The sequence below is a fragment of the Pelophylax lessonae genome, assembly GCF_965119305.1.
Source record: "Pelophylax lessonae genome assembly, chromosome: 4".
Classification (NCBI taxonomy): domain Eukaryota; kingdom Metazoa; phylum Chordata; class Amphibia; order Anura; family Ranidae; genus Pelophylax; species Pelophylax lessonae.
Genome location: NC_138771.1, coordinates 273350628 through 273367086, shown reverse-complemented (window position 1 = coordinate 273367086; position 16459 = coordinate 273350628). Strand labels below are relative to the sequence as shown.

The following is a 16459-nucleotide window of genomic DNA, read 5'->3' as shown; positions in this document are numbered from 1 at the left end:
CAAACACAGAAAAGGATGAAAGAAGTATTCCAGCGCTGCTGATCTTCTGTTGCCTCTTTGCAGCTACTTCCTGCCTGTGTGTCCCCCTGTGGTGATTGTTGATAATACACAGGGCTTTATCAGAGGACATAAAAAGATCATTTTAAAGCATGCCAGCCTCATCTCCCCTCCTCCACCTTACAGCACACCTTAAACAACTTTGCACTATTAGAACAGCGGCTCAGTGTGTCACAGCATGGAAACATGAACACACACACAGGCAGCCCCCGTGCTCTATCCTCCACCAGAACTCTCCCCCCCTCCCTCATAGTAGTTACTGTGACAGTCTGCCTGCTAGGTCAGGTAAAGGGCACACAGGCTGCCGGGTCCCCCTCCTCCTCCTCACTCTTCTCCAAGGTCTGAACTCCCGCTGTGGTCCCTGGGGGGAGGAAGACCAGCCTGATAAGGACGCTACGGGCAGCAGAAGAGAGCTCAGAGAGCAGCCATTCCGGACCGTGCTCTGGCAGAGGAGAGGAGGCCCGCCCCCTCCCCTCTCATGTTACACACTGCCGGACTTCAGATTACTGCACGGCTCCAGGGAAAACACGGAGACCAGGGAGGGGGGAGAGCGAAGCATCGGCTGCCTGACACTCTGAGCTGCGTGTCCGGGCAGTCAGTCAGGAGTTGCAGAGAGTGGGCTGGCCGCAAATCAGGAGCCAGGACGCGGTTTCTGGTCGCCATGGCGACCTGGCGACCGGGGTTTGTCGAACCCTGCTGTAGTCCAAACCAAGTGATCAGTAATAGTAGACCACATTATATCCTGTAGCCAGACTAAGTGATCAGTAGTAGTAGACCCCATTATATCCTGTAGTTCAGACCAATGGCACTTTTCCACTGCAAGTACCGGCTCGGCTCTACTCGGCCCTGCTTGGCCCGGTTTGCTATTCCACTGCTGGTACCGCATGGTATAGTGTCGGAATGGTTCGGTACGGTACGGTATAGATTTGCTTTTCCACTAAAGTAGTACTAAAGTTAAGTGGGTGGGATAACAATGGGGTGGGTGGGATTCTCTGACCAATCAGTGGCTAGTAGTGACTGCATGCAAAGGATTGTGGGATATGGTACCAGTTTGGTACCTGTTGGAACCACAATCGAGTAGGTACTGTTTTTTCAGAGCCGTACCGTACCGTTCGGTTCCATGCAGTGGAAAAGCAAACCTATACCGTACCGTACCGAACCGTTCCGACCCTATACCATGCGGTACCAGCAGTGGAAAAGCACAAAAGCGTGCCGAACCGTTACGGTTCCATGCAGTGGAAAAGCGCCTTAAGTGATCAGTAGCAGTATCAAAAACACAACCAGTGTGACTAGGCACCAAAGAAAGTCCATGACAGGTTCATAACCAATAAACCCATAGCTGCATGGGAGATGGTTGCCGGGCACCGCAAACCAGGGACGAGGACTAACCACTGCTTGATCACCTGCTGCCGACGATTGGGAGCCGTAAACCCAACGGATCAGATGGTAAGGTAAGCCATGGTAACCTGTTACATCCACCGTCCAGGCAGAGGGCAGGAGGGAGGGAGAGGCTTCCGGTGGTATCGAGGGACGTCAGGCACGGCAGCCTGGGGATGATCACTGGTGCAGGTCCCGGTGGGGAATGGTGTATGTAAACACACCACTGCCGATCTTGGTTGATAATGCAATCCTGGGCCCAGGAGAGAGATGGAGAGGAAAGCCAACACCGTTAAGGATATACGCCAGCAATTGCAGTCCTGGGTTTGGCCTTACTTTTTGCAGGCTTGTATGATGATAAGGAATCACCAATGCGGGCAGATGGGACTAGATGGTGGTTGCCATGACAACGCGTTTCACTACACAGAGCCTTATCAAGTCATGTCTTGTCTAATGTCATGTCTAATCCAGGCATGTGGCTTTCATTCTGGGGTCAACAAGGCGGGCTCCTGGGGTAATGTACTTATGACATAAGCCACTCTCCAGTGGTTTATACCTTTATACCTCTTTTGGAACTCTTTGACCAATAAAAGGGTCTTTATTTTGAATTTTACACCAAACCTTGTGGACTTATTGATTATTACCCCAAGCGCTTCTTGAGAGTAATGTCTAGATCAGTAGCAGTAGATCATATTATACAGTATTATCCTGCAGTCCAGACTAGGTGACCAGTAGTAGACCATATTCTATACTGTAGTCCAGACTAAGTGATCAGGAGTAGTAGATCACAGTATACTGTATTATCCTGCAGTCCCGACTAGGTGATCAGTAGTAGACCATATTCTATCCTGTAGTCCAGACTAAGTGATCAGTAGTAGTAGATCACATTATACTGTATTATCCTGCAGTCCAGACTAAGTGATCAGTAGATCACATTATACAGTATTATCCTGCAGTCCAGACTAAGTGATCAGTAGATCACATTATACAGTATTATCCTGCAGTCCAGACTAAGTGATCAGTAGCGGTAGATCACATTATACATCACATTCTATCCTGCAGTCCAGACTAGGTGGTCAGTAGTAGTAGATCACATTATACTGTATTATCCTGCAGTCCAGACTCCAGACTAGGTGGTGATCAGTAGTAGTAGATGACATTATATCCTGTAGTCCAGACTAGGTGGTCAGTAGTAGATCACATTCTATCCTGTAGTCCAGACTAGGTGGTCAGTAGTAGATCACATTCTATCCTGTAGTCCAGACTAGGTGATCAGTAGTAGTAGATCACATTATACTGTATTATCCTGCAGTCCAGACTAGGTGGTGATCAGCAGTAGTAGATCACATTCTATCCTGTAGTCCAGACTAGGTGATCAGTAGTAGATGACATTCTATCCTGTAGTCCAGACTAGATGATCAGTAGTAGATCACATTCTATCCTGCAGTCCAGACTAAGTGATCAATAGTAGTAGATCACATTGTATCCTGTAGTCCAGACTAGGTGATCAGTAGTAGTAGATCACATTCTATCCTGTAGTCCAGACTAGGTGATCAGTAGTAGTAGATCACATTATACTGTATTATTCTGCAGTCCAGACTAGGTGGTGATCAGCAGTAGTAGATGACATTCTATCCTGTAGTCCAGACTAGGTGATCAGTAGTAGTAGATTACATTGTATCCTGTAGTCCAGACTAGGTGATCAGTAGTAGTAGATGACATTGTATCGTGTAGATGAGAAAGAATACATATAATCAGTGTTAGTAGTGTAGATTGTACCCAGTAGTGTAGATTGTACCCAGTAGTGTAGATTGCACCCAGCAGTGTAGATTGCACCCAGCAGTGTAGATTGTACCCAGCAGTGTAGATTGTACCCAGTAGTGTAGATTGCACCCAGCAGTGTAGATTGCACCCAGCAGTGTAGATTGCACCCAGCAGTGTAGATTGTACCCAGTAGTATAGATTGTACCCAGTAGTGTAGATTGTACCCAGCAGTGTAGATTGTACCCAGTAGTGTAGATTGTACCCAGTAGTGTAGATTGCACCCAGCAGTGTAGATTGCACCCAGCAGTGTAGATTGCACCCAGCAGTGTAGATTGCACCCAGCAGTGTAGATTGCACCCAGCAGTGTAGATTGTACCCAGTAGTGTAGATTGTACCCAGTAGTATAGATTGTACCCAGTAGTGTAGATTGTACCCAGTAGTGTAGATTGTACCCAGTAGTGTAGATTGTACCCAGTAGTATAGATTGTACCCAGTAGTGTAGATTGTGCCCAGCAGTATAGAATGTGCCCAGCAGTGTAGATTGTACCCAGTATAGATTGTACCCAGCAGTGTAGATTGTACCCAGTAGTGTAGATTGTACCCAGTAGTATAGATTGTACCCAGCAGTGTAGATTGTACCCAGCAGTGTAGATTGTACCCAGTAGTGTAGATTGTACCCAGTAGTATAGATTGTGCCCAGCAGTGTAGATTGTACCCAGCAGTGTAGATTGTACCCAGTATAGATTGTGCACAGTAGTGTAGATTGTACCCAGCAGTGTAGATTGTACCCAGTAGTGTAGATTGTACCCAGCAGTGTAGATTGTACCCAGCAGTGTAGATTGTACCCAGTAGTGTAGATTGTACCCAGTAGTATAGATTGTGCCCAGCAGTGTAGATTGTACCCAGCAGTGTAGATTGTACCCAGTATAGATTGTGCACAGTAGTGTAGATTGTACCCAGCAGTGTAGATTGTACCCAGTAGTGTAGATTGTACCCAGTGTAGATTGTACCCAGTAGTATAGATTGTACCCAGTAGTGTAGATTGTACCCAGCAGTGTAGATTGTACCCAGCAGTGTAGATTGTACCCAGCAGTGTAGATAGTACCCAGTAGTGTAGATTGTGCCCAGCAGTGTAGATTGTGCCCAGCAGTATAGATTGTGCACAGCAGTGTAGATTGTACCCAGCAGTGTAGATTGTACCCAGTGTAGATTGTACCCAGTAGTGTAGATTGTACCCAGTATAGATTGTACCCAGCAGTGTAGATTGTACCCAGCAGTGTAGATTGTACCCAGTAGTGTAGATTGTACCCAGTAGTATAGATTGTGCCCAGCAGTGTAGATTGTACCCAGCAGTGTAGATTGTACCCAGTATAGATTGTGCACAGTAGTGTAGATTGTACCCAGCAGTGTAGATTGTACCCAGTATAGATTGTGCACAGTAGTGTAGATTGTACCCAGCAGTGTAGATTGTACCCAGTAGTGTAGATTGTACCCAGTGTAGATTGTACCCAGTAGTATAGATTGTACCCAGTAGTGTAGATTGTACCCAGTAGTGTAGATTGTACCCAGCAGTGTAGATTGTACCCAGCAGTGTAGATAGTACCCAGTAGTGTAGATTGTGCCCAGCAGTGTAGATTGTGCCCAGCAGTATAGATTGTGCACAGCAGTGTAGATTGTACCCAGCAGTGTAGATTGTACCCAGTGTAGATTGTACCCAGTAGTGTAGATTGTACCCAGTATAGATTGTACCCAGCAGTGTAGATTGTACCCAGTAGTGTAGATTGTACCCAGCAGTGTAGATTGTACCCAGTAGTGTAGACACAGGGGACAAACAGAATCCTGGCAGAGTGAAGAAGTTAGAAGGTAGCAGTGAGTTAGTGAGTGTCCCAGTCCCAGCAGCACAGCAGACTGCCGCCCCCCTTTCTTCCCATAGCGCTGCCCAGGAAGCCTGTCTCCCATCCCTAGTCCGAACTGATGATCAGTGAGTGGAAAATCCCCCATCCCGGATCTCTCCCTCCCGCACACACTACTCACCAGAACTCATGTTCCTTCTTCCATCCAAGTTGCCGTTTAATCCATTGTAATGATCCGGGCTGTATACATGAGCGGAGTCCCAGCACTGTCCGTACAAGAAGCAGCCTGCCGGAGACTCAGGACACTTCCCACTATGGTAAACGGGGAGGAATGGGGGCGTGCCCGAGTGACGTCACTGACGGCACACTGCTACCGATCTGTACAGTGGGGTGTTCTGCTGCTAGTAAACTTTTATGACTACACACAAAATCCTGTCTTCATCTACAGACATACAGAGATCTGTAGTCACCACTGAGATTTATTGAATTCTGATGTCAGAATTAAAGTTAAGTTGCAGCCCCCGCGTTCATTAACCCTTTAAAATGTCTCCCTGGACTCTTTTTTTTATTATTTATTTATTTATTTATTATTAGTACCTTATTTTTAAGCTGAAAATGTCACTTCCAGTGTACCTCGCCATGGCTGGGTACATCATGTCTGCTCTCCTGCCTGTTGGCTCCTGCCAGGGCCGGTGCAAGGATTTTTGCCGCCCTAGGCAAAATAAAAATTGTTGCCCCCCCCCCTATGCTCGGCCCACGATGTGACATCACAAACCCATATGATCTGCCCATATCATGACATCACATATGTCCCACCCCTTTCTCGATGGTCCTGTTTCTTCAACGATGGCAGCTCAGCAGGTCCTTGCACAGCCTCCTGGGGGAGTGATGCTCCTGGTCCTGGGGGTCAAGTTGTGGCAGCCGGCGTGCAGCCTTAGCCAGTCAGGTGTGCCCTGATTCCCTGGAGTGCCCTGCCTCTGCCTGCCTCCAAAACTCTGGGAGTTGTAGTTTCCTCTGTGCTGCTTTCAGTCCCCCCCCCCAGTCTACCCAATTCCTCCTACCCCCCAGTCTGCACAAACCCCCCTCCCCCTAGTCTCCACAACCCCCCCCCCAGTCTGCATAATCCCCCCTCCCCTAGTCTGTACATACCACCCCCAGTCTGCACAATTTCTCCTCCGCCTAGTCCCCCTCCCCCAGTCTGCACAATCCCCCCTCCCCCCATCTGCACAATCCCCTCTCAGTTTACACAACCCCCCCTCCCCCAGTCTGCACAGCCCCCCTCAGTTTACAGAATCCCCCTCCTCCCTAGTCTTCACAATTCCCTCCACAGCCCCCCCTCAGTTTACAGAATCCCGCTCCTCCCTGGTCTTCATAAGCCCCCCCCCCCAGAATGCACAGCCCCCCTCAGTTTACAGAATCCCCCTCCTCTCTAGTCTTTACAATCCCCCCCCCAGAATGCACAGCCCCCCTCAGTTTAAAGAATCCCCCTCCTCCCTAGTCTTCACAATTCCCCGCACAGCCCCCCCCCTCAGTTTACAGAATCCCGCTCCTCCCTGGTCTTCATAATCCCCCCCCCAGAATGCACAGCCCCCCTCAGTTTACAGAATCCCCCTCCTCTCTAGTCTTTACAATCCCCCCCCCCCAGAATGCACAGCCCCCCTCAGTTTAAAGAATCCCCCTCCTCCCTAGTCTCCACCATCCCCACCTCCCCCCAGAATGCACAGATCCCTCAGTTTACAGAATCCCCCTCCTCCCTAGTCTCCACAATCCCCCCCCCCGAATGCACAGCCCCCCTCAGTTTAAAGAATCCCCCTCCTCCCTAGTCTCCACAATCCCCCCCACCGAATGCACAGCCCCCCTCAGTTTACAGAATCCCCCCCCCTCCCAGAATGCACAACCCCCTCAGTTTACACAATCCCCCCCAGTCTGCACAATGCCCCCCCCCCCCTGCACAATCCTCCCTCGATTTACACAATCCCACCACCTCCCCCAGTCTGCACTGTAAAAAAAAAGAAGAGAAGCAAAAAGAGGTCGGGGAGAGGGGGGGGGGGGGTTGTGCAGGGACAGGTGTAGAGAGTTCACTCACAAATTAAGTTTCCCCCCTCAGGCTGGTCTCCTGAGGTAGGCTGAGCCCAGATGCACAGTGCCTGTAGGGGGCTGGAGTGTAGGCAGGGTTTGGCTGGAAACAAATGGGAGGAGGAGTATCAGTGGGCGGCGATGGGATGGGCGGCAGAATCCCAGGAAAGCTAGCTTTCTCTGAAATGAGCTAGCTGTGACAGGAAAAGCGGAAGTGATCGCTTCCGCTGTCCGAGGTAGGGTTAAGCAGCTGAAAAAATAAAAAAATAGTCCCATGACTGGTGCGGCGGGAGCTGCCTTTTTACAGTCCATCAGAGCTGCCTGGGGTGAATACATGCCTGCTCCCCAGGCCAGTCCGCCCCTCGCCACCCGCACTCGCCAGCGGTACATTACTTGATTGATTCCGGGTGCAGCAGCAGGATGCTGGCGCCCCCTGCTGGATTGCGCCCTAGGCGGTTGCCTGGGTCGCCTTACTGGTAGCACCGGCCCTGGCTCCTGCGATACGAGTATCCTCAATCCCAGAAGTCAATGGACATCAGCTTGTAGCATCACCACGCGTTGTATGATTTGCGCATGCGCAAAATGAGGAGGTGCATGCAGGGCAGCCATCTGAAAATTTGGGGACCCTAATACAGCTTTAGGCAGGCCCCCCCCCCCCAACCAACCCCCAGGTCTTACCACCAACATTCCCCAGGACCCAATGGCCATGTCACCAACAGTGTTGGTCATGTCCCTTAAAAAAAGTAATTCGTTATAGTTACTAGTTACTTCTCACAAAAAGTTAGTAACTGAGTTACATCATTTAAAAAGTAACTAATTACCAGTAAAAGTAACTATTGCGTTAGGAATGCATTGTACGGGGTGCAAGGTTTAGGAATGCGTTGTACGGGGTGCAAGGTTCAGGAATGTGTTGTACGGGGTGCAAGCTTCAGGAATGCATTGTATGGGGTGCAAAGTTCAGGAATGCGTTGTACGGGGTGCAAAGTTCAGGAATGCATTGTACGGGGTGCAAGGTTCAGGAATACGTTGTACGGGGTGCAAGTTTCAGGAATGCATTGTACGGGGTGCAAGGTTCAGGAATACGTTGTACGGGGTGCAAGTTTCAGGAATGCATTGTACGGGGTGCAAGGTTCAGGAATGCGTTGTACGGGGTGCAAGGTTCAGGAAGGCGTTGTACGGGGTACAAGGTTCAGGAATGCGTTGTACGGGGTGCAAAGTTCAGGAATACGTTGTACGGGGTGCAAGGTTCAGGAATGCATTGTACGGAGTGCAAGGTTCAGGAATGTATTGTACGGGGTGCAAGGTTCAGGAATGCGTTGTACGGGATACAGAACTTCTGTATTATTAATATTTTAGCCCGCTGGATGTGCATACAGTAAGCTTTGGCTACTTACAGAATGCCCCTGTGCTGTAATACTCTATGTACCGCGCTGAGCCAATCACGGCAAGCGGTGTATTCTGTAACCTTGGATACAATGATGGTGGGTACACCCAGCTCCCACCTTGGATCCAGTGATGGTGGGTACACCCAGCCCCCACCTTGGAAAAAATGATGGTGTCTGCTGATCACACCCCTATAGAAGTAACCCAGGTATGTCATGTTTTGTGATGACAGTTTGTCACCTATTCCTAGTAATGCAGACTCCCCTCTTCTATAGAAGTCCTATGGTTGAATGTCCTGTGTACTACTCTAATCAATGTCATCACGTGACCCCCTCCCCCCATGATGACACACAGCCTCCAATGTGCTGACCATGGAATGATCGTTCACCAACCCCCCCCCCCTCCCCCCTCTTACTTTGAAGAACCCCATAGACAGGGTTATGACCGCCATCCACAACAGGCTGGCTCTCTGGAAGTGGGCAGAGGCAGCACTGCCAGCCGATGCCAGGACCGTGCACAGCTCCAAATGCTCTATGTAATACTTTATGTACCGCGCTGAGCCAATCACGGCAAGCGGTGTATTCTATTAATGCATACAAAGCCTGCTCGGATTGGCAAAGGTTGTATAAGCCCACCTCTTTGACTCAGCCAATCCGAGCAGGCTTTGTATGCATTAATAGAATACACCGCTTGCCGTGATTGGCTCAGCGCGGTACATAGAGTATTACAGCACAGGGACAGAACGAAAGTAGCCGAAGCTTACTATACACATCCAGCGGGCTAAACCAACTGAATAGTAACGGTGCATTTTTACTGTTAGTAACGGCATTACTACCAGCAAAACAGTAATTTATTTGATTACTAGTTACTGTTAAAAGTAACGCCGGTAGTAACGCCATTTACTAATAACGCCATTATTACCATCACTGGTCACCAAGTCCTTCAGTGCACCCACTTTTATTTAACACTCCTACAACTTAATATATGAAAACGAAGAGTGTATTCCAAGTCATCAGTGCTTTCAAGATTTAACAGTAAGCAATTATATTTTGGCCAAAAAATATGAAGCCTGCAACCACAGCATTTCACCTCTCCTTCCTTTACATGCCAATTTCATAGGGGGGTAACATTTTTACCCTACCTTCCTACCTTCCTTAACATGGCCATTTTATTTCAATCCAGCAAAAAGACATCCCTATCCCGCAAAGAGACATCCTAATTCAGCAAAGAGACATCCCCTTCAGCAAAAAGGCAGCCCAGTCCAGCAAAGAGACAGCCCCTCCAGCAAAGAGAAAGCCCCTCCATCAAAGTGACATCCCAATCCAGCAAAAAACACATCCAAATCCAGCAAAGAGACAGCCCCTCGGCAGCTTGGGACACTAGAGCGGCTGGGCCCCTAGTGATGCATGGGCCCCCTAAGCGTGTATAGGCTGTCCCCCGCTGATGGCAGCCCTGGGTGCATGCTGGGTAGCCAGCAGCGCGGTATCCCGGAAGAAACAACGAGTGGGCTTCAGATGCCCACACTTAATATGGTTGGGGAGAGCTGAGTGAGTTTTTTTACAAAGAAAACTAATTAGAAAATCTAATTAGCGGCAGCTGCCAAAGCCGGCAGAATATTAGCATGCATAAAGAAAGGGATGTATTCCAGAGATAAAACTATATTCCCACCACTTTATAAAACTCTGGTCCGACCGCATCTGGAGTATTCTGTCCAGTTCTGGTCGCCAGTCCTCAGGAGGGATGTATTGGAGCTGGAGAGAGTCCAGAGAAGGGCAACTAAACTAATTAGGGGATTGGAGGACCTAAATTATGAAGAGCATCTGCAATCGCTTGATTTATTCTCCCTGGAGAAGAGACGCCTGAGAGGGGACATGATAGCAATTTATAAATACCTCAATGGTGATCTCAGCATAGAAAAAAAGCTATTCAGTTGAAAGGATTGCATGAGGACTCGAGGGCATACAATGTGATTAGAGGAGAAGGGTTTTAACCTCAGGCAACGCGGGGGGTTCTTTACTGTTAGGGCTACAAGATTGTGGAATGCTCTACCACAAGAGGTGGTTTCTGCGGGAAGTATGGTTGCTTTCAAAAGACTCTTGGAAGTATATCTCAAGGATCAGAACATTCAGGGGTATGTGAGATGATTACGGCCACACACACCTACACAGGTTGAACTGGATGGACTATTGTCTTTATTCAACCTCAACTACTATGTAACTATGTACATTTATTAATAAATCTGTTATGTATAGCAGTGGTCCTCAACCCTGTCCTAGAGGGCCCACTAACCGGACAGATTTTAGGTATTACCTTGGGGAGATGCAGACTAGAGTACTGCAATCACTGAGCAGCAAATTATATCACCTGGAATGTATTTCAGTTATCTTGAAAATCTGGCCTGTTAGTGGGCCCTGTAGGCCAGGGTTGAGGACCACTGATGTATAGGATTCGTTGAAACCATCACAGGGGTGTTTTTTTGAAAAAAAAAAAAAACAAGCTGGAATTTCGCTTTAAGCCTAGTGCACACTGTGCAAAAATCAGACAAACAATCGCCTGATTTTCAATGAAGGTGCGTATCATGATGTAACCGAAAATTATATTAACGTTTATGAAAATTCTGGAACGACAAAAGCAAACGTAGATTGGTACTAGCATAGTAGCAGAGGAAGTGTTGAAGTGTGCATCACCCTTCCAGCCACATCCACCATTTCCATACAATTACTGTACACATTGAACGAGAATTGAAAAGTAGTGCTAACTTTTGATAAAAAAATTTCTAGCTTGCACTTTTATTTTTTTTCTTCATATGAATAGTTTGAACAGTTAGGCTCCATGCACACAGGGCGTCATATAAAACAGCTCCAAAGCTGTTTCTTGACGCCGGGAAAAAGCAGCTGTAAAAACGTGCTTTCAGTAGCTTTTTCCATTAGCGTTATTGCACGTTTGGCCACGTAGCTTTTAGCAGCTTTTTTTCTGCCTCCATTCAAAATCAATGGTTCCCTATGGGAGCCTATTGATTTGAATGGAAGGCGCACCGCAAGTCGGATCAGGATGATCCGACTAGTGGCGCGACTTGCGCTGTGAGAATCTTGAGGGGGAACTCCACGCCAAAATGGGGAAAAAAATGGCGTGGGGTTCCCCCCCAGGTTCCAAACCAGGCCCTTCGGGTCTGGGATGGAATTTGAGGGTAGCCCCACGCCGTTTTTTTCCCCATTTTGGCGTGGTGTTCCCCCTCAAGATTCTCACAGCGCAAGTCGGATCATTCTGATCCGACTTGCGGTGCGACTTCCATTCAAATCCATAGGCTCCCATAGGGAACCATTGATTTTGAATGGAAGAAAAAAAACGTATAACATGGCTTAACGCACGTTAAGCCATGTAATTCAGCCTTTAGCAGTGTCAGACGTTTTTACAGCTTGACACTGCAGCTCCAGAACGCACAGTTCCTGGGTTTTTTTTGGAGCTGTAAAACGCCTATGCCACTTGGAGCTCCTAAAAGCTCTATGTGTGCATGAGGACATAGAATAACATGGATGGGCATTCTGCAGCTGCAAAAAAAAACGTCTGACGCTGCTAACAGCAGCTCCAAAAACGTCCAGTGTGCATGAGGCCTAAGAATAAGCTGTCAAAAGCACTATACTAATGAACAGATAATCAGCTCATTTTTGTCTGAACAGTCCATATCAGCTCCTCAAAAACCATTCCTCCGACGAAAATTTTCATCCAATTTTCTCATCGTTTTTGATTTTATTTTCTGATTTTATTACAGCACTCAGTCTTTTTGGATATAAGTCTATCAGCATGGTACATTTTGACTTTGCAATGTTTACCCACTCTTCTTTGCAAAAATACTCCAAATCTGTCAGATTGGGAGGGCATCTCCTGTGCACAGCCCTCTTCAGATCAACACACAGATTTTCAATTGGATTCAGGTCTGGGCTCTGGCTGGGACATTCCAAACTTTAATCTTCTTCTGGTGAAGTTATTCCTTTCTTGATTTGGATGTATGCTTTGGGTTGTTGTCATGCTGAAGGATGAAGTTCCTTTTCATGTTCAGCTTTCTAGCAGAAGCCTGAAGGTTTTGTGCCAATGTTGACTGGTATTTGGAACTGTTCATAATTCCCTCTACCTTGACTAAGGCCCCTGTTCCAGCTGAAGAAAAACAGCCCCAAAGTTGCCACCGCCATGCTTCACTGTAGGTATGGTGTTCTTTTGGTGATGTGCAGTATTGTTTTTGCGACAAACATATCTTTTGGAATTATGGCCAAAAAGTTCAACCTTAGTTTTATCTGACCACAACACATTTTCCCACATGCTTTTGGGAGACTTTCAGATGTGCTTTTGCAAAATTTAGCAGGGCTTGGATGTTTTTCTTTGTAAGAAAAGGCTTCCATCTTGCCACTCTACCCAATAGCCCAGACATATGAAGAATACTGGAGATTGTTGTCACATGTACCACATGTACTTGCCAGATATTCCAGTGAGATCCCTCTGATGCTTTGGAAGCTCTCTGCTTTTGCTGTAGGATGCAACTAAGAAAATGTCAGGAAATACCTACTAGAACAGCTGAACTTTATTTGGGGTTAATCAGAGGCACTTTAAATAATGGAAGGTGTGTACTGACTCCTATTTACCATAGGTTTAAATGTGATTGCTAAATTCTGAACACAGCTACATCCCCAATTATAAGCACACTTATGTAACCACATTATTTTATTTTTTTTATTTTTACTCCTCCCCCTAAAAGATTTAGGTTTGTTGCTCATTTGAGTTTTACAGTTTATTGGTCACATTGAAGGTGGAAAAAAAGTTCTGAAATGACTTACCTTTGTGTCATTTTTTAACATCACAGAATCCTGACATTTTAACAGGGGTGTGTAGACTTAATATCCATTGTATACATGATCCTGAGCAGAGCAGCTTCCCTGTAGCAGTAAATCTTCCATGGGGCGGTTGGCAAGTGCTTAATTAGTACAGTATCGTGTGTACGTGGCTCCACCCTATGCGTTTTGTCATATATGACATCATCAGGGACACCTGATGACGTCATGTATCACCAAACGCGTAAGGCGGAGCCACGTACACACGCTACTGCATATGCATGGCCAAACATCAGCCATGTTGGTTACTGGAGAAAGGACCTGTCTTTGTCTTCTGCCGTTTTATTATGCTGTTTACAAGATTCCATTATGTAAGTGCAAAACTTTTTAATAAAAGGTGCTTTTACATTATCACACTATGTTGAGCCCTTACTTTACATACACTATGGTCTACTTAGAGCGAACTGGAGCTCACCTGATTATTAGATACATTTCTATTGCTGCTGCAGAGGTTCCTGTACCGGTGCTCATTCCTTCCATGAGATCCATTTCTTTATGGAAAAAGGAAAAAATTTGGTAATCAGAGGGATGGCGGGTGAACCAAAAAGTTGTAATACTCTTTCATTTACAGTTTCTTTATACAACATACATAGGCCTTTTATTGTCTAGGAAACCTGGCACAAAAGAAAAATACATGCTATTGAAGGACAGAAATATAGGAACTGCCACTAAAGTGGCAAAACTAAAGGCAAAACTCTTTTTTTTTTTTCCATTTTGGATAGAGTAATGGAGGGTACAATCCCTGTCAGTTTTTTACCATCTGTGTCCCTTTGGGGAGCTTTCACTTCACTTCCTGTCCCACAACCAAAACAGGAAGTGAGAGGAAATCCCTCCAAAGTGAGGGAATCTGAGGGTGTCACCAGAACTTGCGTCCCCACTGGAAGATTTTCCCCTTCATCACTGTTCTGCTGTCAACCCAAAATTTTGCCTTTAGTTATAGTTTAAAAAAGAAGTTGAGGTGTCTTTTTTAATCATACCTAGGTGGTCCCCTGCCGGCTCTAAAGGCTGAGAACCAAGCAATCAAACACCTCTGATCACTCGGTTCGCAGTGCTCCCTGAGCAGAGAGCTGGTGACTGTCTCTGTCTTCGGAGCAACTAGACTTAAACTAGAACACTTATTATTTACACTGGTTCTGTAGCTGATCAAGTAATTAAACTCACTTAGTGCCTTATCTGCATTAAATTAGCCTCAGAACCTATGTACTGTAATTAATATGGGTTCAGTTTTAAAGGGATAAGGTAGCAACCCTAGGACAGGAACAGCTGGCCCAGGCTCTCAGCAGCTCGCTGAGAGGCTGAGCAGTTTGCCGGTCCAGGCACCTGGGTGGATCCTACCCATCTGTGATTTCAGCTGACAGCGGGCTTCAGCCCGCTGTCTGCTGAAATTGGGTCACAGAAGTGCAGAGCAAACTGCACTCCTGTGATCCACAGGAGAAGTATAGCCAAACGAGCTTTGGCTGTAATTCTCCTTTAAGCCTTCTTCACATTTGTGCCCAGGGAGTGGTAAAGATAGGTCGTTGAGCCATAGTTTTCCAGAACTGCCCACCTTAAAATTACATGCTGGCCAAATGGGGTGGTACACATGCCACAGCAACATTTATATCCCAGGCAGTGCTACTGCCAAACATTACCTATTCGCATAATAGAGCCATGCTGTGAAAATGTGTAAAACACGATTGTGGCGTGGTGGAAGAGTAGTGCTGCGCGTTTTCAGGGGTTACAACAGGTGGACAGGAGGCGACATATTGCCTCCCAGCTGCGTGTCAACTGCCCACTGAGAAGTGATCCACCACAATTACTTTTTGAAGGTGAGGCAATCACAGACACAATGTGAATGTGTGAAGGATGCGCTGATAATTGGTGTAAGCTGCAACCAAAGATCCAAGTGTGGAAATAAAATGTTGAAATATAGTCTGGTGCGCTAAATGATAAGATGTCTTTCTATAACAGACAATATACAGTGATTGAACACAAATCAGAAATCAAAATACAAAGTTTCAGTATTCACATTAAGTGCCTAAAGTGCAAAAGGTGCCTTACAAAGGTTTCCCAAACCAAGACCTAGTGCAAAACAAAAGTGCAAAAATGACCGGTGCAAATTATCTAGAGTCCAAATGGAAGTGACAATAGCCAGTATAGTCCAAGTGATATATTGTAGATAAATGGGGTGTGATTCAGATGGCAACTTATAGACCAGTAGAGTTTGTCTGATGTCCCACCACCTGTTCCAGTTTGCTTCTTACCAGATGGTATATGGTTGGGGCGTAAAACAACCACCTCAAATGAGAACTCCACGTGTCAGGAAAGAGAGTTGTGTATATCTTCCCACACTGCCTAAAAAAGGAGTTGGGTAGGCCTCTTACCAGATGAGGATGAATCTTGGGCCTTAATATAATCCCTTGATAAGGGCTCTCTCCTTCCTCCACTCAGGGTCTCCTCTGATGTAACTATGATGGGGGGTCTCCTGTGGTCTTACACTGTACTCGTTCCAGTTTATCTCTGGTTACAATCTTTGGTACCATATAGTATGAAAACACACAAGAAAGGAACAAATACATTCATGGTTGCATTATCACTACCAAAAACTGGTACCCCAGCTGCCAAAAAAACCCTGGGAGAACTACTCCTTGTTTTTTCTGAAATTCAGTTTTGGGGTGTGCAGCCCTCTCCCTTCCTAATGTGTTTTCTATTTCTGTGTCCTCCCCCTTTCCTGCGTAAAGGGCAAGAGAGGGAGAATAGATCCAGCGCTTTGCACGGCTACATCTCTCCCCCCCCTCTTCCTCTTCACACACGCCATTGGCTCCTGCTGCTGTAAATTAAATGCAGTGAGGAGGAAGTGGGGGCAGGGCTAAGTCCCGCTGTGTGTGTGTCTATGAAGGCGCGGCTCCATAAACACAGCTCAGGAGCGAGCAGTCACCGTGTGCCCCTATAGAAAACAGCTTGCTATGGGGACACACTAAGAAGAGGAGGAGCCAAGACTGGTGCTGGGGAACTCGAGAAGAGGAGGATTGGGGCTGCTGTGTACAATACCACTGCACAAAGCAGGGGATTTCTAACATGCTTACGTCA

At 46.8% G+C, this 16459-nt stretch overlaps 1 protein-coding gene across 1 annotated transcript in view; it reads right to left on the bottom strand.

The window, feature by feature from the left end:
* Positions 1–5358, bottom strand: part of FGD6 (FYVE, RhoGEF and PH domain containing 6) — a 189724-nt gene extending 184366 nt beyond the window's left edge. The window contains exon 1 of the mRNA XM_082254731.1: positions 5233–5358. Within this exon, the coding sequence (XP_082110857.1) occupies positions 5233–5242 (10 nt within the window). The 5' untranslated portion in view covers positions 5243–5358. The remainder of the gene's footprint in view (positions 1–5232) is intronic.
* Positions 5359–16459: the final 11101 nt, after the last annotated feature.